General features: G+C 35.8%; 2 protein-coding genes across 4 annotated transcripts in view; one reads left to right on the top strand and one right to left on the bottom strand.

Annotated features, from left to right (window-relative positions):
- The window catches only part of LOC127801630 (bifunctional L-3-cyanoalanine synthase/cysteine synthase 1, mitochondrial-like), a 59,880-nt gene extending 42,868 nt beyond the window's left edge, over window positions 1-17,012 (bottom strand). Inside the window, exons 1-10 of one of the 3 annotated variants that reach the window (XM_052336912.1) lie at window positions 16,800-17,012; window positions 15,814-15,923; window positions 15,669-15,726; window positions 14,925-15,188; window positions 14,689-14,826; window positions 14,557-14,608; window positions 14,159-14,286; window positions 14,020-14,079; window positions 13,733-13,813; window positions 13,170-13,464 (exon numbers count right to left, since the gene is read on the bottom strand). In XM_052336912.1, the coding sequence (XP_052192872.1) occupies window positions 13,366-13,464; window positions 13,733-13,813; window positions 14,020-14,079; window positions 14,159-14,286; window positions 14,557-14,608; window positions 14,689-14,826; window positions 14,925-15,188; window positions 15,669-15,726; window positions 15,814-15,923; window positions 16,800-16,889 (1,080 nt within the window). In that variant the 5' untranslated portion in view covers window positions 16,890-17,012 and the 3' untranslated portion in view covers window positions 13,170-13,365. Of the gene's footprint in view, window positions 1-13,169; window positions 13,465-13,732; window positions 13,814-14,019; window positions 14,080-14,158; window positions 14,287-14,556; window positions 14,609-14,688; window positions 14,827-14,924; window positions 15,189-15,668; window positions 15,727-15,813; window positions 15,924-16,799 lie in introns of those variants that run through there. The other 2 variants (XM_052336915.1, XM_052336913.1) reach the window with 2 other exon arrangements.
- A 6,316-nt stretch (window positions 17,013-23,328) lies between these two features.
- On the top strand, window positions 23,329-25,903 carry LOC127801632 (uncharacterized). The gene is made up of 3 exons (XM_052336917.1): window positions 23,329-23,713; window positions 24,671-24,799; window positions 25,411-25,903. Exons 1-3 carry the CDS (start codon window positions 23,384-23,386, stop codon window positions 25,588-25,590), a joined length of 639 nt encoding a protein of 212 aa, XP_052192877.1. The 5' UTR covers window positions 23,329-23,383; the 3' UTR covers window positions 25,591-25,903.
- The last annotated feature ends 376 nt before the right edge of the window (window positions 25,904-26,279 follow it).

Here is a 26,279-nt window from a genome sequence, read left to right as displayed (position 1 = left end):
AGATATGTAGATATGATTAAATTCCTACTGGTATTTCAAATAATAATTGATCTGAGTTTTGGGGTGTTGCATAATACTTGCCATCACAGTTCGATCAAGATGACCCATTTCAAGGCTTTCAATGGTTATAAACCCCCTCTACTACCTACTATTTCAAGGGATACCACAGTAGCTACGGTGGACTCCTATCTACAACAAAGGGATCAAGTGCTTAAGGTTCTACAGAGGGAATTAGCTAATGATCAAAACAAGACCAAACAATTTGCAAATAGGAAAATGAGTGACAACAAATTTGTAAAAGAAGAAGAGGTCTATCTTAGACTGAGATAGGCTCATTTGAAGGCTCTAGCCTCGGGGCAGCACACCAAGCTTAGTCCAAGGTATTATAGGCCCTATCCTATTACAACCAAGATTTCTAAGGTATCTTACAAGTTTCAACTACCTATAAACTCCCAAATACACCTGGTATTTCATATATCCTTATTAAAGAAGTCAGCAGGAGCCAACTCAATAAGCACAACCCTACCTCTCCTACTTCTAAACCCTACTGAGGCTATAGAACCCGTGGCAATCCTTGACAAAAGGATCATATACCAACAGGGAGCCCCTCTAACCCAAGTCTTGGTGAGATGGTCCAATCTTCACCTAGAAAATAGAACTTGGGAGTACCTCACTAACATGCTCAAGTAGTTTCCTGAGGTGGCGGGACTACTTTAATCTTTTTAAGGACAAGAAGATGCTGAAAGGAGAAGGGAGGGGGGAAATTCACAGACATACAATTGTAATAATTGGGGTTCAATTGTAATAATTGGGATGAATTATGGTTTAGTTGATTGTTTAAGCGAGAAAAGTAATTAGGTAGTTGGCCTGATTTTTAAATTCAAACTACTCATGTAATTGATGATCAAATGGGCCTTGGGGCCACTAGTAGGAGTCGGATCAATATATAAGCACACTGATGCGACACCCCAAAAGCATCGAAGATCAATATCAGTATACATTCTCTTGCCTATTTCTCTCTTTCTCTCTCTCTCTCTCTCTCTCTTTATATATATATATATATATATTCCTTCTCAATTCTCTCTCTCAATTTTCCCAAATCGAGGAGAATTCACTCATGTTCGAGTCCGACTTTGACAATTCACTTTCATATGTTTTCAAGTGGCAAAGAGAGATCTTATATAAACTTGAACCTACTATTTGTCAATGAGATTGTGCCTCACTGATTGGAGTTCTCTAATCATATTTGACATCGCCCTGAAATGCTCTCTTGTGTTATGATTTGGATGCATCTTATAAGTGTCAAATTTGATTGTAAGAATCCTTCGTCTTGATAGTAAGGTATTGCAATATCCTTCTTTTATGGAATTCAATCAAGACAAGGTATTGTCATATCTTCCTTTCATGGAATTCCACATATCTCTAGTAGTTTCATGATGTTCAAATTGATAAAAAATTTCATCTCGCATATAGCTCAGCAACGTAATGTGAGCTATGGTGTTTTTTTCTTTTCCAAGGATTATATGCCTCTAGATCTCTCCGATGTTGGGTCGTATTCCACCATCAGATTGAATCATGACATTTGTCAGAGTCTCTATGACTTCAAGTTTTTCCAATATAAATTGCACCTTTCGATGCCACATGTCATAATTGTCTCTAGACAACTTTTCACCCTTATTTAATTCCACAATTATACTCTTAACTGCAGTAGACATGGTAACTAATTAAGGGACATGATAATCCATTAGTTGCCATATAATTTCATAACATTATAATTGCAGCAAAACAAATCAAGAATATAATAATGCTAGATGTGTATTGGAATTGGAAGGTCGTCAATGCTTCCAATCATCATCCATATATACATGTTCGACTATTATATAATTAATTATAATTTGTGTAATCCACATAAAATATGCCACATACAAATATGCACGACATATTTATCTCACAAACATGTTCAATTAACATAAATACTTGCAACTAAAGCAATTATTATGACAAAATTAAAACACATAATAATTTTTTCATGATTGTGCACAAGAATTAAAGTGTACATACAATCCTAGTATGTGTTCTAGGTTTAGAAAAAAAAATTGCATAAAATTTACCTAGGGATAACATCACTAATTTTTAAGAAATTAATTTTCCAAAACTTTTTGGATATGCTATCTTAAAAAATAATTCTAAAAGGAATATATATTTTAATGGGAAATTTGTTATTAGGTTACATATCTGATTGGATTAATGGATCCAGATCTATGCACATTAATGGGTACAAGAATTGGACCACAAATCTACCGTTCATGGGTTGGATTAACCCTAATCCAAATTCTGCTCATGGATCTCTTAATGAATCGAGTTAATCCGATCCATATCAAACCTAGTAGATAGGTTTGAAATGCTATGGCACACACCCAAGAGGGGGGTGAATTGAGTTATTAAAAAAAAATTGATTGAACTTGAAATCTTTTTGATTAAATTGAGATTTTAGTGATTTAAAATATAAAACATATAAAATGACAAATATAAAGCCTAAAGAATGTAAAACAAGAAAGATAAATGACACAAAAGATTTATAGTAATTTGGCTTAAACCAGGCCTAATCCACTCCCTTAACTTCCCACTAAGGATTTGAAAACAATCCACTAAAAATTCTTCTATCACTCCGAATAGGCTTTTAATAACAAGGTAGGAAAATACAAACCTCCTACTTAGACAAGTAGGCCATCTAGCTACTAAAGCTATGAAATACAAGAAATGTACAACAAGAGAGAATGTAAGAGATGAATTTCTTAGTTAAAAGGTCTCTCAAAATGATATAAGGCTTGAAACAAATAAATACAAATGAAGATCAATGCCTTTGAGAGAAAATTATGAAAACACAAATACAATTGAAAAGCATGAAAATAATTTGTATGCTTACTTCACTTCATTCCCATCCATTAGCCTCTTCTAGATCATCCTTGACTTGTATTTATAAGCATCCTAAGAGCTTCAAGTAAAAACTAGCCATTGGAAGCCATCAGTGATGAAATCGGTCAACAGATTCATGGGCAAGGGCATCGTCAGTCAATAGATGGAAGCAAATTGGTCGATAGTTGCAAGTCAATTGGTTGATAGATTGAGAACATTAGCTGACAGATGCAAAGAAAATTAGAATCACTTATATTATACATAAGTTTGTGCGCATAAATAAACAAATGTGTTTCTAGTTGGAGTAGTTCTATAATACCCTAAATTATTAAGTGACCGAATCAATTACAGGGAATGCCCTGAAGCTTAGATATCTAAGAAAAAGGATATTATATTGATGAGCATCTCGAGGTGAGATTTATGTCATTGAAAGAAATCGAAACAGAGACAATTTTTGGTATAGCTATGATTTAACCTGAAAAACTGAATAGTCATAAGGGACTTTCGAAAAGTCAACAAAATCCTGAGGGGATTCAAGTTTTGCATAAAGAACAACCCTGAAGTGGTTTCAGGAAGAAACAAAAGGGATTCACGACCAAAACATGATCTTGCATACATTCAGGCCTAAGTACAAATTATTAATCTTGGCCGAGGGAGGTCAAAAAGATGTTTTTTCAGAATCTTTGGGATGAAATGAAAAGTTTAGAACTCATGAAGCTTAATGGAATTATTGAAAAATTTAGGGGTTTCAAGGAAATATCCAAATTATAATTGGAAATTAGAAGAAGGGTCAAAGTGTAATTTTAGAAAGTCAGGTGTGAAACCTGCAAATTTTTGGCTAGCCGCACTATTACTGTCGACTAGCCACTTATCGCCATCGGGAAGGTAGCCCAAGGGGTCCAGAAGGTGCTCCAGGCCATGATGAGTCGATTAATGGTGGTCATTGGCCGAGATTGGCTTTGATGGAACGAGGATTAATAGCGAAAATGATCAAAAAAATTGGTAGGCAAAGTCGATGGATTTTTATCATGATTTAGGGCTACTCAAGCCACACAGTGGCTAGATTTGGGACTTAGGGATGAAGTAAGGTCGAGATTTGTCGGGTTTTGATTGGAATTTGCCTATAAATAGAGCGTTTGAGGCCAAGGGTTTTCATTCAAGTTTGAGCTTCAATTCGTGGTGTTTTAGAGTGATTCGAGTGTTATGGACAAGGGGTTTTGTTCCTCATATCTTGGAGAGTTTTTCTAGAGAATTTGGTGAGTTTAGTATAGATTTGAGTGGGTTTTAGAGAGATTGCTAGAAAATCAGGGGCTACCGGAGTCGAACTTATAATCGGTCCTTTAAGGCTTTTCCAGTTGGTTTTTGGGGCATCCAAAGGTACCCCTAGGATCGATTTGAGGAGTATTTAAAGGGGGTGGGATCAAATCGACCATCAGAACAAGTTCCAAGTCGCTGACGGCGAAGGGTTCACCTAAGAAAAAAGGGCACGTCCAGTACACGCACGACTCTACTCTCAAGCCACGCGCTAGGCAGTTGAGGGCGCGTGAGGTAACATTTAATGTTGAAGTTATTTTTATAATTTTTAGAAAATTATTTTAGGATTTTCTGTGAAAAAATATTTGGTGAAAATAAGTGATAAATATTTATTGTGGAATTTTGAAGAAAAAAGGGTTTATGGAAAATAAGAGAAATTAGAAAAATTAGGAAAATTAGAAATATTGATTTCCTTGGATAAATTGTTGGTCAGGAGGTGATTTGGCCATCAAACTTGAGGATTTACATGACGTTCGAGGCCGACAAGTATGGGACATTATTATCAAACTCGGTTTATGCCATGTAAATGGTTTGCCTAAATGCTTTTGATCTATAAGCATATTATGCATATTGAGTTTATTACATGACGTATCAACTGGATATGTTTTTGTAAAACTACATGGCATGTGGTTTTCATGACATCGTTATATGTGAATTCATGTCATTGCATGTGTCCATTGAGATGGGATGGAGTCTCCTTGAGAATAGGGCAATGTTAATTTCAATCGTATATGGAAATGTATTTTCCTCAGGTGACGTCAATGTGCACCCCGAAGGTTAAGTATGTTGCAACAAGGTCAGTCTCAATCGTATGCTTTGGAATGGATTTTCTACAAGTGAACACTGATATGCACCCGGAATATGCTATGGAGATTTCTCAAGGTTGACGTGTTGTGTTATTTATACGTCATGCTCATGATCATACATGCATTCTATAAAAATTATTTTTATGCCATCACTTAGATGATTCAGCATCTAATCTGGGTTATACTCTTAGAACATTTAAATGTTGTAAACGAGGGTTGCAGCGAGGGCAAAGGCATAGTCAGCTAAGGGCCAATGGAGAACAAGCACAATAGTTGTTAGTTACGTTTTCAAAGTCATGTAATCCTTATTGTGGTTATAAAACATTATGTATGAGCTATTGTAGTAATCTATGATATTCGATCTTATTAATTTATGTTGCGTAATGATCTACCTTACTTAGCTTAAGTCTATTGGTATTGTTAGCTAAATAGGCAAGACTGAAATTCTGGGATTTTGTGAGCATATGAAGATTATTCTTTGAAACACTAAGTGTGTCGAACTTATGTATGAGAAAAAAAATCTCGATAATTCCTTATAGTGACATGTCCGATGAGGCGGGGTGTTATAGGTTCCTAGCTTGCACTTAAGTCTTGGGTTTGGTTGGTGTCGTGGGTTCGAAACCCAAGAGTAGCAACGCCTTGAATAATTTTTTTAAGCTCTTTGAAAAAATATTTAGAACATTTTTAATCAAATAAAAATCATAATATTCCAAATGCAAATTTATCACGAGATTTTTTTTTTGCATTGGATTAAATGATGAAATTAATTTTCATTTAATATTTTTTAATCAAATAAAAAATAAAAATAGAATATTCCAAATACCATTAAGAAATTTATCACAAGATATTTCGACATTGGATTTAATTTTCATTCAACAATTTTGATCAAATAGAAACATAATATTTCAAATGTCATCAAAAAATCTATAATAAAATTTTTGGCATTCAATTGTATGATGGAATTAATTTTTATTTTTATACTTAATAAAACATATAAAAATAATTTAGAGTACCAAGTCAATAAACATCAATAAAATAATTTTATTATCAAAAAACAATTGATTTTCATTATCAAAACTATATCAAAAGCAAAAATATCAATCTAGCAAGAACATACATGGTCTTTTGCCTTTGAAAATTTTTTGCTTCATTTATTCAATGTTCAAAACCAATTTGTAAAAATCATTTAAGAGATTCTTTTAAATCTTAATACTTATTTTTGCAAATCTCCATATATATAAGAATGTAATTTATTTGGTTTTCATTTTAACAAAGCAATATTGATATAGAAATTGATTTTTGTTGAAAAATCATATACTTGAGTTACAATATAAAACTTTATTGTTTTTCATCATCAAAACTAAATACAAGAGTAAAACATCACTAGTGGGTCGACCTAATAACTTAATGGGTCAAAACCTATCTTATTCCCCAAAACACCTAGGGTTTTCTTCATGCTTTGCGCCACTGCCGCCACCACTTACTCTTCTCTATCCTCCACTATCGATTGCCTTCTTCTTCTTCTTCACCCTTCATCGCCAGCCACCACATGAAGTCGACTGTCATTCTCACTACGTGGGTTGTCATCGGCCACATGATGCCGACTACTAAGGTAAAAACCAAAGTTAATGGCTGGCGGATTAAATTGATGGCTAACATTTGGAGAAGAAAACGACAGTAAGGCGAAGCCCAAGTCCTCTAATCACGCCAGCCATGTCGAGCATGAAGCTCTCAACTATGGAAGTGACCAAAGGTTGTCGGCCATGGTGTCGTCAGCCATTGTTATGAGGAAAATCAACCCACGACCGAGAAGATGATCACGGTGCAATCCATAAATCCGATGGTTAACATTGCTTCCATGGTGAACAAGATCCAAGACTGACGACCATGGCGAGGAACAAGCTCTCGTCGGTGACACAACACAATGACTGTGATGATCTAGAATTTCCTAGGCCTTTATTTATTACTAGATAATAACTCAATTGTCTATGTAACACCCTGCCCCATCGGAGGGCGTGTCACTATGCTGGGGCCCATCGTATCCATACATATTCCCTTTTCCCTTATACATTTCTCATACATCAAATACGGTATTTCAAAGGGAAACCCCCCAGCAAATCATTAAAATGCGGAAACGATAATCGAAACCTGATATAGTACATACCTAAATTCACCTTATATTATATCATAAAGAATTCGTACCATATATTACATCATATCTTTAACAGCCTTAATACATGAAAAATCCATAATATTCTAACAAGGTTAAACATCAGCTAAAACATATCCAAGTCAACTCGCTGAATCCATCAGCTACGCCATCACGTGCCGTCATATCTCAACCTGCTCCTTGCCCTAACTACAAGTCTCAACTAGAACGTTGAATGTTCCAGGGGCATAACCCGTTAGAAGATGAAACTTCTAGTGAGGGTCCAAAAACATATATATGAATGCATGATGCAATGCCATGAACAACATTTGCCCTTAGTGTAACTTCCCTAACCTGCAAGCCCGGCTAGGAATCCTAGGTAAATCCCGAACCTCTGCAGGATAAGCCTAACGCTATTCTCTTAACGCCCTTGGGGAATTACGGCTACACTCTGGGGGCAACATCCCATTCCCATGCACAAATTTCAATATGACAATAACATCATGCAATGCAAATATCATGACTTTCCATACAATATGACAAATGAATATTGCATTCGTAAATAACATACATATAACAATCATATCATGAATATCATATAGGATAGGACAACTCACCTTTTGAGATAAACTTGTATTTTTTCGAAAAGCGTGCATCGCCTCGATATGCGTGCCCTGCCTCGATTTTTGTGCTAACTCTCAAAAGTTGCACCAATCACATCATCTCGATCTCCTCAATCATAAAATAATATTTAATCACTAAATATCCTCAATATTCCATTTATTTCCTATATTCCTTCATTTTTCCTTCTAAAAATCCCAATAATGACATCGAGACTATTTCCTCAAATCTATCTTCACAAAAATTCATAATATGCTATAAAATTCAAAGAAAAAATACTGGACTTACCTGGATGCTGCATTTTCATGCAAAATAAGGTTCTTTGGTGCAGAAACCGAGACATCGGGAATCCCAAGTTCAAATCTTTTTGCACGGACCTCCGTAAAATAATTTTCTCTATTTTCTAACCATTTTTTCAGATTTTTCGGACCAGCCACGCGCCTGAACGCGCCTAGGGTGAGTGGGCGCACGTGGAGACCAGCACGTGACCGGCACGCACCGATCGTCTTCCCCGGCCAACTTTTTTCGGCGACGACGGATGACTCCACCACGGCATTATCCTCTTCCAGTCAATCACAAATGGACCTCTTGGAGCTTCAAAGGAGCTCGGGAAGCCCTTCAACGAACCGGCCAAAGGCTCGGCCAAGCGTTCGCCTCCATTTTCCGGTGACCCTTCAAATGCCCTTCAAACCTCCATGAAAATGCACCAAATTATCCAAAATGAAACTTCAAGCCATGGGCAACAAAAGCCCCATGGTCTTAACTCTCAATTCATTCAAAACAACGGCCGATTTCAAGCTCCATTTCTTTCAAACTTTCGGCCCAAGAATGCCTATTTATAGGCAATACCGACCCCTCAAACGCCTTTGGACACTTGACCCATCGCCTTAGGAGTCTTACCCGCCCCTAGGTGAGCCTCGAATCGGCCTCGATCGACCAGAATCGCGACTTGCAGGTCGCGACAATCCGACCAATTTTCTGGTCGGTTCTTCCTTCAAAATCCGACCACTCCGGTGGTCATTGTCCCCTCCAGCCTTCACAAAAGTTGGTCTCCCGACCAAGCCTCACGCAACCCTATGCCTCAGATGGCCGGTCGACGACCATCCGTGCCTTGGTCGGATTTCCTTTGGCCAAGTTTTCGAATTTTGCATTTTAGCCCCTTAACTTTCGGTTATTCTCACTTTGGCCCTTTTCACTTAACCCCTCAACTTTTCATTATTGTATTTAGAACCCTCAAGTCCTAAAACATCATTTTGACCCCCGAAGATTTCAAAATAACCTTGTTTCGGCCTCTCTCTAGCAATTTCCAAAAACTGCACTTAGGCCCGAATCTTCGTTTTGGCTTTAAACCCATTCGTTTCTTCCTGAAACCACTGAAAGGTTGTTCCTCATGAAAAATCGAAGCCCGCTCAAGCTTCCGTTGACTTCCAAAAAGTCGTCTATAAAGATTCGATTTTGCAGCCTAATTGGCAACTGCCTTTTTAGCTGTACCGAAAATTGTTCACGATCTCATTTCTTTCAGCACCATAAATCCTATCTCGGGGTGCTCATTAATGCCATATAATTTTCCTTTGGCATCTCGGCTCCAGGGCACTCCCGGCAGTTGATTCAGCCATTCATACAGTAATAAATTATCGTTATACCCTCAATTTATCCTTAAATTCCATTTTTGCCCCAAGATAAATTACTCTTGAGTCCTTTAGAATTTCTTGGGTATTACAACCTAGGCTGGAATTTTTTTCCCCATTAATATATAACAGTGAAAGCAAATTAAATATAAATACACCTCGCATGAGTATTTTCTTACTCAATAAAGCATCAATCAATCAAATATCACATATACATAATCAAAGCCCCTGATCGCAACTCACACCCCAAAGATCTTTTCGGCTGGGATTGCCCTGTACACATAGAATCTAGAGAAAAAGAATAACAACCGCTATAGTATCCATTCTCGAGCACCATTCTTCACCACCTGGAATGATGGTAAAACAAAGTGAGCCACAAGGCTTAGTAAGCATAATAGAAGAAAGATGGTAAGGCTAAGAATAAATCCCATATTGAATACCACCCATCAAATGTCGTGATGGAAATCAAAATGTCATGCCATGCCATGCATTATGATACCCAGCCATCAACATAAATAAATAAACCAATGCACATAATGACAGTCCTTGGGGCCCACATAAGAGATGCACAACCTGGTACCCAAGTTTGCATACAAACCTGTCGCAGCCACAAACTAGCTAGCATAAGTCATATGAGCCTGAGGCTCTGGCTAGCATAGATCATGTAAGCCCAAGGCCCTAGCTAGCAAAGATATATGAGCCCGCAACCCTAACTAGCAAGGATATGAGCTCGAGGCTCTAGCTAGCAAAGATATATGAGCCTGAGGCCCTGGCTAGCATAAATAAATGAGCTCGAGGCCTTGGCTAGTATAAATAAATGAACCCGAGACCCTGGCTAGCATAAATATAGAGTATCGTAACCATGCAATGTAACAAGTAATAAATGCAATGGCTTCTGCAATATTAATATGATGACAAGGCCCCTTACGCCCACAAGTCAGCACTCAGCAGGCCAACCGTGTCATGCCAATGCTCACACCACCAACATATACAACCATGATCCCCACTAAATGCAACCTAGTCCCATCCACTACAATGCCATGTAATATGTCACATAATGGTAGAGCTGGTCGATAGTTACCAAGTACTGGTCGACAATATGTGACTAGGGATCAACCAGTCAACAATTGTCCGTGGCTTGATCAACGGTTCGCTCCCGTATCACCAAATAGTCTTCACGTCACCTCACCAATTGATAGCTCATGCCTCCTGTTATTAGGACTCACACTCGCAAGAAACCATAACCATAACTAAATCCCGCCAATCTCTAGGAACCTAGCCCCAAATCAAGTTCAACATCATTTTCAAAGAAATAGGGGTGGCACAATACCCCGTAGGCACACAACAAATAAAACCTTAGCGAGTCTCATATTTAATTTAAATTAATTCATACTAATAAAATCTTTAACTCGTATAATTAATACGCGAAATTGAATCAAATTAAGAGAATGCATGAAATTCATAAAACAAAAAATGCTCACAAAGGAAATAAAAAGCTTGCCTGTATTTAGCAGATTTCAACGTTTTTATGTCCACACACCACCAAATTAATACACGTTGCAAAATAATATAATTTTCTAAAATTAATAAAATTACACCCAAAAATAAATTCTAACCATACAAAATTATTAATACACATTTTCCTACTTACCTGACTATTTAAACTTAAATTAAACCAAATTTAATCTTGAATTTCTCTCCCATTCACAACCTCAGCTCGTCATTTTCTTCTCTGCATTTTCTCCCTCAGTTTGCTGTTCAATTCCCTCGATTTCACACACTACATGTCGGCCTTAAAAAGGCCTAAAGAAGGAACCAACAAAGGCTACCGCGTGGAAAATTCCAAAAACGACATCGTTTGGGGCGCCTCCGTGCTGGAAAATTCCAACTTCCTCAAAACGCAATCATGTGCTCCTGCTAATTTTCCTCTTAATAGTCTTTTCTCCCTCATTTCTTCCCAGCCACAACATTTGACTTTCACATGCTAGGGACACATGCACACACACATGTATTAATTGAGGTGGCAGCTCGTGGAAGTCTCTTCATCCCCACTTTCCTTGCTTTTATAACATACATGATATGTTTATTAAATTAATATAACATAATATTAGCATAACCTGCATTAACTTAAATTAATATTTACTATTAATATACTATATCATCACATATATGCATATCTCTATGCACGGCCACTTCACTTTAAGATTTCCTTTACTTTTCTTATTTTATTATTATTACTTTTTTAAATATATCCCATACAATGCATCAATTATTATATTAATATTTTTCTTTATTACCTATAAATACTTAACGGTAATTTAATTCCTATTCAAAAAAATATAATAAATTTAATATTATCTACTGAAATTTTCAATTTTACAAAATCTCAATTGATCGTAATTAACTTCAAATACAGACCCCAAATTATCGAGATGTTACGATGACGCCATGGCAGAAGACGGAGGTCCACGACCATGGCGAACACATCAAGGCATGGCAGTTGGCAACGAGCGCAAAGAAGAAGAAAAACCCACGACCACACGATGATGGCAAGCGATTAGTCATGACCGTGAAAGCAATCAGTCAAGGCCGACAACAGTGAGGCAAACCTGCAAGAAAAATTATAGAAAGCCCGACGGGCTTACCGACCGGGTTACCGGAAGGGGGCAAAAAGACGATTTTGGCCCTATGCCCTGCTTTCTCCTTCCCTTCCCATGGATTTGCCCCACCCCTGCTGCTCTTGTCTCCCCTGCCATGGTCGTTGTCGTCGCCTCACCGTCGTGCCTCGCTGTAGTCACCTCGCTGACAATCGATGCAGTGATTATCAGCAAGGCAATGCGAGGTGGCGATGGTAGAGAGGCGAGATAAGGGCAGCGAGGCGCAGCGGCGAGGCGACGACAGCGTCCATGGCAGGGGAGACGAGAGCAGCAGGGGAGTAGTGGCCCGTTTTGCAAATTTTCAAAGCGGGCGGGGGCAAAATTGTCTTTTTGTCTCTTTTCTATGAGCCGCTCGGTAGTCCCGTCAGATCCTGTAGAACGACTCAACACACAATGCCTCGGTTGTCAATGACCTTGCATAGCTTCCAATCACCCATTCTTTCATGCCAGAGACGACGCGGTGAAGACGATGGCGGAAGGCAACGCTTCAAATAATCGCAACACAGCCGTGGAGATGCACAGATAGCCCATGGCCATGGAAAACCCAGATGTGATGATCGACTATTCAACGTCAGCCAACTCCCACCACCTTCAATCCGTTGTATTCCATCTTCAATCGCCATTGAACTTTCCAGCGATTCCAAAACGACGAGATTCTAATCATTCTTTATTTTACGTATAAGTTGATATATGCAAATACATAAATTAAACAAATTTATGTAAAAAATACACAAGTTTCTAAAACCATGGCTTAGATACCATTTGTTAGTTATTCTATATATAAATCATAAATATCACAAAAATAAATACTTTTATCAACTAAGAAAATTTTAGATCTTTGAAACTTGTCATGCCATGAGTCTTCTTGAACTTTCGGGTCAGTGCACAATCACAGGAGGAAAAGTGCACTCAAGTTACAACCCAAATACCCTAAATCCTAAACCAAATCTCCTCTACTTAACCATGATTCGTTCTTTTGAGTTGTGGTTGCCGTTCCACCGCGTTTTGTTTAATTTAGCAGCCATTACAATAATTTGATTTATTGGCACCATTAGGTCATGTTTGTTGTGGGTGAGCATTGATAGAAATAATAAAATTATCCTACTGTAAATTTAAATGTTACATATTTGAGACTTCAATGTTTTTACAGCTGAATATGAAACACATGAAAACACTTTCATGTTTGGGAGTAACTAGAACTTTCCTGATGGTTCAACAAATTAAGCACATAACTAGAAGGGTTGTGCAGAAGCATTTTGCTGATGTATTAGGCACTAATCCACAGCAACTGGCTGCATGTTCTCCGCCTCCTTCCTCAGCTCTTGAAACAGTATACATGACAGGTACCTCTCTCCGAAGCTTGGATGAACAGTCTGACATTATTCAAGGCAACAACAAAACATTCCCAGGATCAAACAGTTTGCTAAACAGAAGCAAAGCTGAAATTAGTTAATACTTGTAGCTCCTTGTATCTGTAACCCCGTATACAGCCTTTCTCTGGCTTTTCGCAAAGAGGCTGTTTTGTTTCCGCAGTTTGAATCAGTGACCACAAGGTCACAACGGAGCAAAGTTATCTTTGCTACCAAGGCTTTCTATAATTTAAACATGCATTCATAGAGTTGGGAGTCATGTTGATCATACCACAATGAGCTTGCCTTTGTTCTCTGGCCTTCTAGCAAGTCTAAGTGCTGCAACTGTGTTAGCCCCCGATGATATTCCCACCTGCACAAAAACAAAAGGTTCCTAACAGAGATGAGGTTATGTCAAACAACTAAATTTGCAACAACTTTTGCATCTAGCTCACTCATCCAGTTAAACCACCAAGTTAACGAAAGCAAACTCTTTCGCGTCCTCAGGCCAGAAAGACCTCTACAGGTACTGTAAAGAATTTGGGACTTCGATAATAAATCAATCATTTTGGTCATTACCATGAGCCCCTCCTTTAATGCCAAAGTCCTGGCCATATTTATTGCCTCTTCACTTGAAACCTGAAACATAAGTTGGCAAAAATCAAAATGGATCAATAGAGTTCTTTTAGTACAAGAAAAAGAAAATTAGTAATTTTGCCTCTATATGCCTCCTGTGCCCGACAGAACCTGTGAACAAAAGGCTCACCATAAGAACTTCTTCCATTACATCCATGTCCAATATATCTGGTTTGAATCCAGCGCCATTGCCGGTTATGTCGTGAGGTCCTGTACAAAACCATATAAGCTTTCGGAATTTCTTCTAATGAAAACATGTGCACGATAGAAACTTGAACAACACAGAGATTAATGAAACAATGCGGCCTCAGGTTGATCTGGTTTCAATATCAAATTGGTAGAGGAAGAGAAAAATTCAGAGTTTTGCAACAATCTACAACTCCAAACCGTTCTAAAATTCTAAGCTTCATTCAATCCTTTACCCATTCAACAAGCAAAGACATTTAAGAACAAGAAGCTAACTGGAAATGATTATTTTACCTGGTTTCCCGCCATTAAGGACATTGCTTTCTTCAGGTTCAATTCCATAAATCTGCACAATTATTAAAAAATTAAGAATGTGCAACAAGCATCAAAATACAACCAGATGAGACAGATCATATCCAATTCCACCTTAACATTTGGATTTTGTGATTTAAGATATCGTCCAACACCAGATACAGTGCCACCACTTCCAATTCCCATTACAAAAATGTCGACTTTTCCATTAGTGTCTTGCCATATCTCAGGACCAGTTGTCTCAAAATGCACCTGTTTTTCCCAGTGGACTTGAATTAGTCCAAAATAAGTAAATAATGCAACAAATCCCTTGAACATGTTGATTTATTGGAGAAAATATTTTTTCTTGCCTGTGTATTGGCTGGATTTGAGAATTGTTGAAGCATGAAAGCATTTGGTGTGGATTCCAGAAGTTCATAAGCCTTCTTAACTGCTCCTCCCATCCCTTTGGTTGGGTCAGTGAGGACTAAATCGGCTCCAAATGCTCTCATGGTCACCCTTCTTTCCAAGCTTGCGGAAGAGGGCATGGTCAGAACCATCTTGTAGCCTTTCATGGCTGCCATAAATGCCATGCTAATCCCCATGTTTCCTGATGTCGGCTCAATCAGCACAGTCTAATACAGCAGATAAACCATAGCCAAACAACTTAGATAAGCAAATCATGGATCCATTTGGAATCAAAATAACAGAAAAATATAAAGGGATAATAATTATATAATAATCCTACGGGTTGGACAAACAAAAAGGAAAAAGAGAAGTACTACTATATGGATTTGATGGAAGATGATGACATAACAATGCCACGCCTTAATCTCATTAGGTGGGGGTGTGTAGTAGACGGAAAAAAAGGGACATAATTCCCTATAGTTTTCATTACAAACACATAGGTTAAAGTGTACTATGATATAATATTATTGGCTAAATTTAGTGTACCATGAAATGCACACGTCCTTGTTTAACATGTCTTCTTATGTTTCACTTTATTCCAGGTGGAAAAAGAGACCATATGTCAAGTTTAACCACGCAGTGGTTTATGCGTTCTGTTCAAACTGAAAGTGGGTAAACTCTATTATCCAAGCACAAACTCCACTAACCTTTCCAGGGCTGATTAACCCTTTCTTCTCTGCATCTGTGATCATAGCCAATGCTGGTCTGGCGATCAAAGGAACAACATGGAGTTCAATAACTGCGAAAAGAACAATTATAGCAGAGCTATGAAAGTGAAGAACTGAAAGTCACCTGTCTTTGATGCTTGCAGTGGGTTGCATCATCTCTTGCTTGGCAGCTATATAGGCTCCACAGTCTTCAGTGACTTTGCTAAGATATACAAGTGGAGTCCTTCCAATTAGCTGAAATTTGAGAATGTTTCGGATTGATAAGAACCAATCACAAAAACATTAGGCATACTAACTTTAGTTGAACATGAATGAGATCAGCTGAAATCTGATAAATATTTTGGATTTTAACACTCTTTAAACAGGTTTTTGTTAGGATCAGATTTCACAAATACGTACAGAACTCGAGAGAAACACAGAACAAAAAATTGGTAAAATTGTCTGGCCTCAATACCTTTGTCCACGGCGCCATAGCAATGGGATAATCCATTCACTTAATAAAAAATACAGTTTCACACGGATATATTAACTAAAAGCCCTTACAGTCCTCTTTTACTCCAGATAACTGGTCGGCTACACATTGAGGACTCAGCTTATTTTGCCGTGACACTCTCTCTATCTAATTTTATTGGGGGGTAGCCTACTACAATCCTGATGGGATTTAGTTTTTGACCTACATCCCTATCTCTACTCAACACAAGATTGCCGACGCACTTTTTTCTATCAGATTATGCTTACCGGGTGAACTCACACCAAACTCTATCTGAGCCTGAATTTGAAGAGCCATCCGACAAGTTCAATGGGGTTTCCCAGATGTAACAATCACAAAGGTGGGGTGCATGGAATACAATGCACAAAAGTGAAGTAGATAAGACCTTTCACAAACATGCCTCCAACTACTAGAAAATGAAAAGCCAAGATCCCACCTTTACAAGAAGAAAATTGAAGAGTACTCACCAAATCACGATTTTGAAAAATGAACTAAAAACTGAAAATTAAGGGAACAAGAACAATGAAGAGATGATGAACTAAACAGACATGTGGATCAGAATAGACTTATAGAAGAAAATAGAGAGAGATACAATATAAATGGAGAGATTAATTAATTACTTGAGAGACTTCGTTCTTGATGCCAGTGGAAAGAAGATGCTGGGGCAGATCTATGGTTGAGTGAGCAAAAGATGGAGGGGAGTCAGCCATTGATGAAGGTGGTGGAGAACCCTGAGACTCTTGTGGCCACTTTCTAGTGGATCCTGTCTTTATACTTGACAAATCCAAAGAGGGGTAGAGGATTGTTGAGACAGGTGCTGGTGGTTAAATAGGAACTGGAAGGCAGAGAGGGAGATCTTATAAAATAGATAACTTATTTGTTACGTGTTTGTAAAAAAATTTAAGAGTTCAAACAGTATCGAGTTTATAAGCTATTGTAGTAGCTTATTCATAAGATCCCCCTAAGCTTTTCTAAATAAGCTTCATTGACCAATCAAATTATAAATTTAACTTCAAGCATTTAAGGTATTTACAAGTCTACCCCTTCTTCTTCATCCCTCTGTCATCACCTCCCTCCAACTTCTCTATCACCGTCATCATCACTGTCGAAGCCTCCATCTCTTCAATGCCTATCATCGGTCATCGCCTCTAACCCCATCCCCATCCTTATCCCTATGGACTATCACTTCCAGCCTCTATCGTTGCTTCTTTTATTTCCATTGTCGTCATCCCCTAATTGTGCCTCCATTATCCACCACCTCCTCTATCAACATCTCCATCATCAACGTCATCTACCATCCGTGTGTATATATATATATATATATATTTAACATATATATTGTATTAATATACTTTTTAATAATTATATATAATTTTTTAATATGTAATAGTAAGCATTTTATCACATTAATTTAAAATTTATTTTTATTAAAAATTAATATTTTTATAAATTTTATTTATATTATTCAATAATATGTCCATTTTCGTCTCTTCTTTAAGTTTTGATAGCTTATAAGTTTTTCCAAACAAAACACATAACTATATAAATGATAATTTAAATCACATTTATTCAAACATGTTATTAAGTTAACCGCTATTCAACTTTCAAGATTTACATAACTTATAATCATAAAATCTTAAAAGTTGTTAAAAAAAAATTAAGACAAACAGCCCTTTGATTGGAGCTTGGATTAGTATTATATATAAATATATATATATTAATTTATATAAGAACGAAAATGATATTCTATTTTTGTAATTCACGTAATCGAGCTTAATGCACAAAACTAAGGCTTGATATTTTAGTATTGTAGTTTGTTTTTACAACTAAGATGTTTACCACTCATCTCATGACAGAGACATAAATTACATACTCTTTCTTTTGTGAACCTTCCTTCATTTGGATCCCCAAAGTTGAAGCCAATTGCAATTTTGCTTGGATGATTTCATTGACTTGAGGGCGGTTGGTGTTGGAAATGGCACTCCCAAGAGAATGCATGCCAAAACCACCAACACAGTGGATTGACTGTACACTGGACGAAGCAGTGAGTGAGTGCATCTCACCTGGTCAAATTTGGCAACTTCTCTAAAACCCACGCCATCGAATGTGTTTGGACCTTCTTAGCCAAAAAAAAAATGCCAAAAAGGTGCTGACAACCAACACGACCTCGTGTTGGAATTTGATAAGTTCCCTAAAACCCACCCACTTATTATTATTATTATTATAGTTTAGGATGTTTTAAACCTTATGTCTACTTATTTGTATATTCAAATTGTTTGGGCCCATGATACTATATATTAATTGATTATGATAAATGTTAAAAATTAAATATGTTTCAAGACAAACACAGATATATGGAAAGAGGAGGGAGGCACTGAAGACTAAGGACAAACGAGGAGGCTTTGCGCTCAAACTCCATTCATTCATTGTAATTTAATAAAGTTTAGTCACAATTGATTTCAATTAGGCTAACTCCAACAGTTTCCTCAAGTCATCATCATCTCTAAATTTGGCAGACCACCCTCGTTTTTTTTCCTCCAGCAGCGTTTGCCGTCGCTATCTCCAATCACTAAATATTTTGCGAAGCTGAAATAGATGATATATTTTATTTAAGCTGAAACTGATGAATTTTTTTTTCATCAGTTTCAAAGGACCTGGTCATTCAAGTTGGGACCCAAATTCATTTGAGGATAAGACCGACCGAAGAGAAAGTTTGATCCAAGCAAATAAAATATAATTTTGAGGGCATCATGCATGAGTTTGAATTACCTCTATTTTTTATTTCATGTGATTGGTGAAAACACTTTATTTTTAAACATCATTCAAAAATAAAAGTTACTTTCAAGTTAAAGTCTGAAAATGACGACAACACAGAGATAAGAATTCGTTTTAGCTTTGCTCACCCTAATTTAGACTTTAATAATATTCGATACCCACTCTCCCCCTTCACCATTTTCACAACCACACCACTGTTTGGAAGTTAAGTTTGGGTTTACCAAAAAACAGAGTCTAGAAACTAAATTTGTTGCAGATTTCTCCTTTAATAGAATTGGGTCTGAAATATTGAAAGATGAGGCTGGAGTTTAATTAATTCGGGTCTTAATTTATTTGTGATATTGGGTTTGGATTATGATAACTAGTAGTCTATAGAAGAAGTGATTAGATGCGAATTTGAGCATTCAAACATGTTGTTGTCAAACATAGTAATAAACTTATATACTGAAAACATTGTCATTAAGTAGGTTAGAATTTGTGAAAAAAATAATAATAATTAGAGAGTGTATGGCAATTCTTATATAAATACTTTAATGCTTACGTTAAATTTTTAAGAATGATTAAAAAAGTTGCAGAATTCTTGATCCAATATTAGTGACGTATTTTTTTTTTAGAATAGGGACTCATCTATTGCTAGAAATGCGTGGAGATTTATGATAAATATCTCTAATATTTCGAAATCAATTAACATTATGACATTTAGAAACACGAGGAGATTTGTGATAAATATTTCTAGTATTCCAAAATCAACTAGCATTATAAAATTTCTCAAAAAAAAAAATTAGATATCAGACTTATCATATTTGCATTTGGTTCGAGAGTTTTCTGAGAGACTTAATCTTCTCAAAATCTTTTAGTCTTTAAAAAACCAAAGTTTATATGGGATTTCTTGTGATCTCTTGGAGACTAGAGTCTTCCATGATCTCTCTAAAATACCATTATGGGTTGTGTTCGAACTTTTTACTTTTTAAGTGAGCTTTTGTCAAGTCACATCAATATATAATAATTATATATATATATAATTTAAAATATGTAACGTGATCCCACCTTATTCTTGGACAAATTTAATTGGCTATGCCTAATATCCCTCCCCCTTACCCCTTGCCCCTCCAGGTTGCAACTTAATCAATGCTTGTTGGCCAAGCAAACGGAGTTAAATTACTATCCTTAATCGAATCTTCGTAAATGGTTACTTAAATCATTTGGCACTTTCATTATCTTCCTTTATTGAAAGGCTAATACTAATTGTATCTTCAATAAAGATACATTATATATATTATATTCTTAATTACAAATATTTTTATTAATTGATCACAAATATATTATATTTTGTAATATTTTATCAATTAATAAAATTATTTAGAGATTAAAAATATTGTAAACAAGCTGATTATATTATAACTTAATCATTAACTTTAGAACAATATTTAGAGGTCGAAGGAAAAATAATCGCATTGAATCAATTGGGACAAAGAACTATTTTTACGCCCATGAGCCATGTTAAGATTGACGAGTATCACATTTTGGCTATGAATAGTAGGAGATGTTAGCTTCGATATATTTGGGTGGGAGAAAATACAAGTGTATCTAGGCTAAGTATATGCTAATGTTTACGTTGATAGATTTAATAAATGTACATTCTCTTCTTAAAAAAAAAATAATATTTATAGTATACAACAAAAGAAATATAACAAAAGGCAAACATAAGCACAGGTAATGTTTATCTTGATTTTGGAAAGTATTTTTTGATCTTAGGTCTTTTAAACACAAAAGATCGAGTGTCTATGTGCTCTCCCAAGGCACTGAGTAAATCCTCCTGGAACTTCATGCTGTGCAGCTTTTACTTGGAAAAGTTCTTCATCATATTGGGGTGTTCTCTTGTAGGTTGATGCACATTCTTTATTTATCTTCTCAATCAAAGAAGCTACTTGACTTTTGAGTTCTTAGGTCTTGGTACTTTCTTTATTTATCTCTTATTTTGTACTTGTTATATCTTCTTTGTGTAAATGTTTTCTTTCTCAACGACATATATTGCACGGAAATGAGAAACATTTTTGATAGAGAAAACGGAAATGCAGAAACGAATATTTTTCTAAAAAAATAGACATAAATAAGGTTCAAAACGAGAATAGAAAACGTTTCGGAAACGTTTCCAATACAGAAAAACGTTTTCTGTATGATGAGGTATTTTCGTGTAACATAGTTAATTACTATATGATGTGGTATAGGGATTCATTGTCTTGAAAAGCAAAATTTATTTCTTGATCCTTTTCATGTAATCAATCATTTAGTAAAGAAATATGATCATTAAATAGCTTGATATTTACCTATGTCCCGACAATGAGAAATATTTTTAAAATCTTAAAGAATTTTTCGATTACATCTTTATTCTCTCTCTCTCTCTCTCTCTCACAAGCTCTAGAAATCGAGCTTGTTATTCTCTCTCTCTCGAGCTCTAAAAATCAAAAGATGAAAAGGGAAGTTGGTGCAGGAGACAATCTTTGTCATTATGATTTGGCTTTTCTTTGTTCCCCTTTATTTATCCAATCCTAATTTTGAATTCATTTTTTTGAAAAAAAAAAATATTTTGACAAGAATTAATTTTTTGGTGTTCCTCCTCGACAAGAAATACAATTTGAGACATATAAAAATATATTATTTATTTGTTAGATAAATGATAGTAAATTGAGTAAAGATCACCTTCAATTTAAAAGAGTTAACAAAAATTGTATTTGATTTGTTTGATACAAGCTAATCTTCTCTCTTGGTTAAGCTTGTTTTAGTTACACGTACAAATTTTATAACGTAAAACTATCTAGATATTAGTAAAACTTGAATTTAAACTGGTAGTCTCAAGTTCACCAACTTGTTAAATTGGTATGATAATTTTAAAAATATTAACTTAAATTTATTATAATTAATTATAATACTACAAACGAGACTAGTGTGTAATAGTCTAATAAGTAATGGCTACATAAATAAATATTGAATAATATTAACTTCAAAGCTTGAATTATTTAAAAGGATACTCGATTCATTAAAATCTTTTAATTTTTATAATTTAAAAAAAAAAAAATCTTCAAACGGGTCAAATGGAACCATGTTGGGCTATGCTAGGAGCTAGCCCATGGACGTGCTATGCTGGGCCAATGGGTTGTGTCAGGGCATACAGAAATGATCCCTATCCAACACAATTCTATATTTTTGGATTGGACCATCACAACCTATTTATTATAATAATAACCCGTCAAATTAAATAGACGAGCGAGCCACGTGAATCCACCAGTGACCTTATAGTAATCATTCATGAAAATTTTTCAAATACTTCGTTTTGTAACGTTTTTATTTTTAAAATATTAAAAAATATTTCTAAATCTTTTTTATAATTTTTTTAAAAAAAAATGTGATTATTTTATAATATTAAAAAATATCAATTCGAGATGTAATTTTTTTCTTCTCTAATTTAAATTTTTTAATTTTTTTTAAATTTATTTTAATATATTTTTTAATTTAATAACTTTTTTTATAATTTTTATATTAAAATTATATTTTAAAAAAACCATTATATTTTTTTATTTACATATTTTTCTTATATATTTTTTATTATTTTTATAAAATGATACTTTTTTATTTCTATTTTATATTATATTATATTTATTTTTTGCCTCTATTTTCAGTAGGCCTACAATATTACTATAGGCCTGTTTGTTGCAACTTAAAAGTTATAACTTTTAGCTTCTAACTTCAAAAAAGTTGAGATGTGTTTGTTTTAGCTTATAGAATTCTAACTTATACCTTTTACTAGATTTTAGAAGGAGTAAAAATTGGCTTTTTCAAAGTTAGGGTACCCCAGCTTTTACAACTTCTGCTTAAATGATTATAATTTTATGACAATTTTATCCTTATTTTTAACAAAGAATTACCTTCTTGTCTACGTAATCATAGGTTTTTCTTCTCCACCACCATCTCCATTTTCAGATCTCTTCCTCTCTCTCGCTATCTTCCCCTCTCTATACTTTAATTAATTTTTTTATAACACTTGAAACTTATATATATACACTAATTAATTTTTAAATTATCATTCTATAACTACTAAGGGTATTATGGACAATTATACAAAAATAAATTATTTTACAACTTATAGTATCAAACACCACAACTACTTAACTACAACTTTTAAGAAGTTGCAGCAAACAAGTTCACAACTTATTCTAAGTTTTATAAGCTATAATCTAAGAAGCTAAAAGTTATAATTTCTTTAATTAAACTGCAACAAATGTGCCTATGTGTTATTTCGTTTTAGGGGAAACACAATGGGTTGCTACTCCATTGAGATCAAAGAATAACCCATGACAGAGCATAATAATACACAATAATACACGTATATCCAATCCAACATTCAACCAAACCAGAAGAGTTGCGTAAAGTCATGAAGAACCAAACCCCTTCACTGCAATTCCTAATCCTCCTGATTTTCACTGCAAATCTGGTCGGCCCTTTCAATGGAATCCCCCGTTTGGCAGAGGCTGGGAAGAGGAGGGTTCACATAACCGACGACCTAGACGACGTCGTCGACGACGAGGAGGACGAGGCGTGGCGAGAATGGGGCAAGAAGTCGACTCCTCCTTCCAAGTTCGACCCGCCTCCCCTCGACTTCTCCGACAAGGAAATGCCTCAACTCCAGGCCGAAATGCTCAAGCGCCAGTTCGGCCCGGTCTTCGGTTTCATCAAGCTCCGCCTCGACCTTCCCAGAACTCCGGTGATTTTGTTTTGCCCTTCTCCATCTTGTGTTTGATGCTTTTCCTGAATCGTTTGATTTCAATTGGGTTTGGTTCTGGTGAATTTGGGATTTCTTGGGTTTGGCTGATTTTGTCATTTTCCAATGTTGCTGCATTTATCTATTGTAATTTATGCTTCTTTTTTTAATCTGGAATTTTCCCGGAAAAGGGGTTTTGTTTTTGAGAGCTTTCTCTTTCTGACGTATGAGGTTCGAGCTTGGTCATTCTAATTTAGCTGCATTTTAGTTTGTGGGTTACAGAGAATATAATGACCCTTATAAACTGTAATCATATATTAGTATTAGTATTAGTTATTACATATGTCAAGCCAAAATTATGGAAAGTTTTATGTGTTTCAGTCTTGAATCTGCTAGAAAGAAAGGGGAATAAGAGACACCTGAATTAATGGGTCAGATCAATGGATTTGAAATTGGTTGTGTCTGGTGAAATTTTGGCTGCCTAGAGTTTGTTGATTTTAGTAACCTACTTGTGCCGCTTTTCAATTTTTTTTGTTTATTGGGTTAAATATAGTTGAAAAGGTCGGCACTTTGAAAAAGTTAGGATGTAAGAATGGACTGTATTTGCACAAACAGTGAATATTGACATGCACAACATTTGTTGCTTTCTAATTTGGCTGAAAGTTTTCGATGGGTATGAAGATTTATGTTCCAGCACATTAATAACAGGATCTGAAGTTGAACTTTGTGCCTTCAATTTACTCTGTTTTAGATGTTTGCGCCCTGAGTGTTACTGTGGTATATTCTTGTTTGCTCACAGCACAAATTCATGTAGAAAACCCGATATTATTTCATGTGCAATAGCCACTTGGAAGTGGTACTTCAGAAGGATTATTGAGGATTGTTCAGGCGAGCACCGTCAGTCTGGGTGCTCTGGAAACATGTTACTGATCTGTCATTTTTTGCCCTCAAAATTTTCAGGAGACAGTATCTGAAATCGCTATGAAATGGACAAAACTTTCAAGAACTGGATCTATCGAGACACAGTTTATGGGATTTGACCTTAACACAGTTATGTTCACTATGGAAAAAGGCCAAGACTCTATAGAGGTATTCATTCTTCTTCTGCAAGTCTGCAATCCTAACTTCAACTCATGAATATCTCTCAAAGTCACATGAATAAGTATTTTGAGTTTCAGGGCATGGCTTGAATTGTGCACACCAAAAAATGAAAAAAAACAAAAGATTAGACCAATTTAAATGTTATCCTTAACACTCATTTTTTTTCCCAGTGCCAACACTAGAATCCAGAATCTTCATATCCTTCCCTGTTCTATTGAAGCAGCATGTGGTTTGAGGAAATGTCAAAAACCCATTTTCTTGACATTTTGATCAGTTTATAAGCCATGTTTCAGACTTCCAAGTATGAAGCATTGCCCCCCGACTTTTTTGCCTCCCATTATAAGTTTTACAGATCCTCTTTTGTTGATCATACATGTAAAATCTCACGCTCAAACTGTATGTCATTTTATGTTATTTTTATTTATTCCCCGCAACAGAATTAATTTGCTGCAAACTTCGTCCATGAGCTGTAGTCTTTTTTTCTAAGATTAAAGTTGCTAACCTCTTCTTCTGAGTTAACCTCTCATTTCTAGCTTTTGCATTAGCAAGTTTCCATTTTTCAAACATATCTAATTATTGGCATCTTCACTTTCCTCCAGCTTAAAGAATTTGTATTGAACCAACCAGAAGCATACGAGATTAAAATAGGGGATCAAGTTTTCCGAAGACCAGGAGATCCTCCTTTAGAAGAAGAAGTTGTGAAGCTCCGACAGGAGAGAAGCAAAGCTGATGAAACCAGACTCAAAGGGGATAATGAGCATAGGAAGGATGAGCTCTAGGTTACTGGAAATCCTTTCAGCATACAAGGATCATGAAGATTGACATTTTTTTTTTTGGAGTTCATTTAGATCTGAAGCAGCTTACATGACTGTGCTATTACTTTTTTAGGATTCTCATCAACCGACAAAACCTTCAAAATTAGCATTTACTATACTATAACATTTTCTCCAAATGAAAATCTTACTTCATTTTGTTAGTTATTAAAAGGTAAATTTGCTCTTTGCATGGCAACTGTAGAAAGATGAAATGAAAGAGAAAATAAATTACGCCTACTGTGTTTTTCTTTAGTTTTAAACACATTTGGTGTGTACCACCCATTCAATTTTCTGATATATTGCATTTTATAAAAAGAGGGTAAATCTTAGTAGCAATTGTAGATAGATTGCTCTTTTGTAACTACAGGGTCACATATTCAAATTGTGGAATAACCTACTTTGCAAAAAATAACAGTGCATATACAAACAACCATGCCTGAATTCTGCAAATCTTGGTTGCAACCGTAAGGTTGTTCCCGCCGGGGGGGGGGGGGGGGTGGTTAGGTTATGATTCTCTCCTGAACCTTACAAAGCTGGGATTATTTATGCAGGGACGACACCCTCGTGATAAAGGCTACGGAATCTAAGCGTTAAGTGAAAACAAATGGTTGGTAAGGACACATGAAGTTGTTAATTTGCACAATTAGTGAATG

Source organism: Diospyros lotus, chromosome 5 (assembly GCF_014633365.1).
Source record: "Diospyros lotus cultivar Yz01 chromosome 5, ASM1463336v1, whole genome shotgun sequence".
In the NCBI taxonomy this organism is placed as follows: Eukaryota; Viridiplantae; Streptophyta; class Magnoliopsida; order Ericales; family Ebenaceae; genus Diospyros; species Diospyros lotus.
The sequence above is the reverse complement of the archived record's forward strand: the minus strand, read 5'-3'. Positions and strand labels throughout refer to the sequence as shown.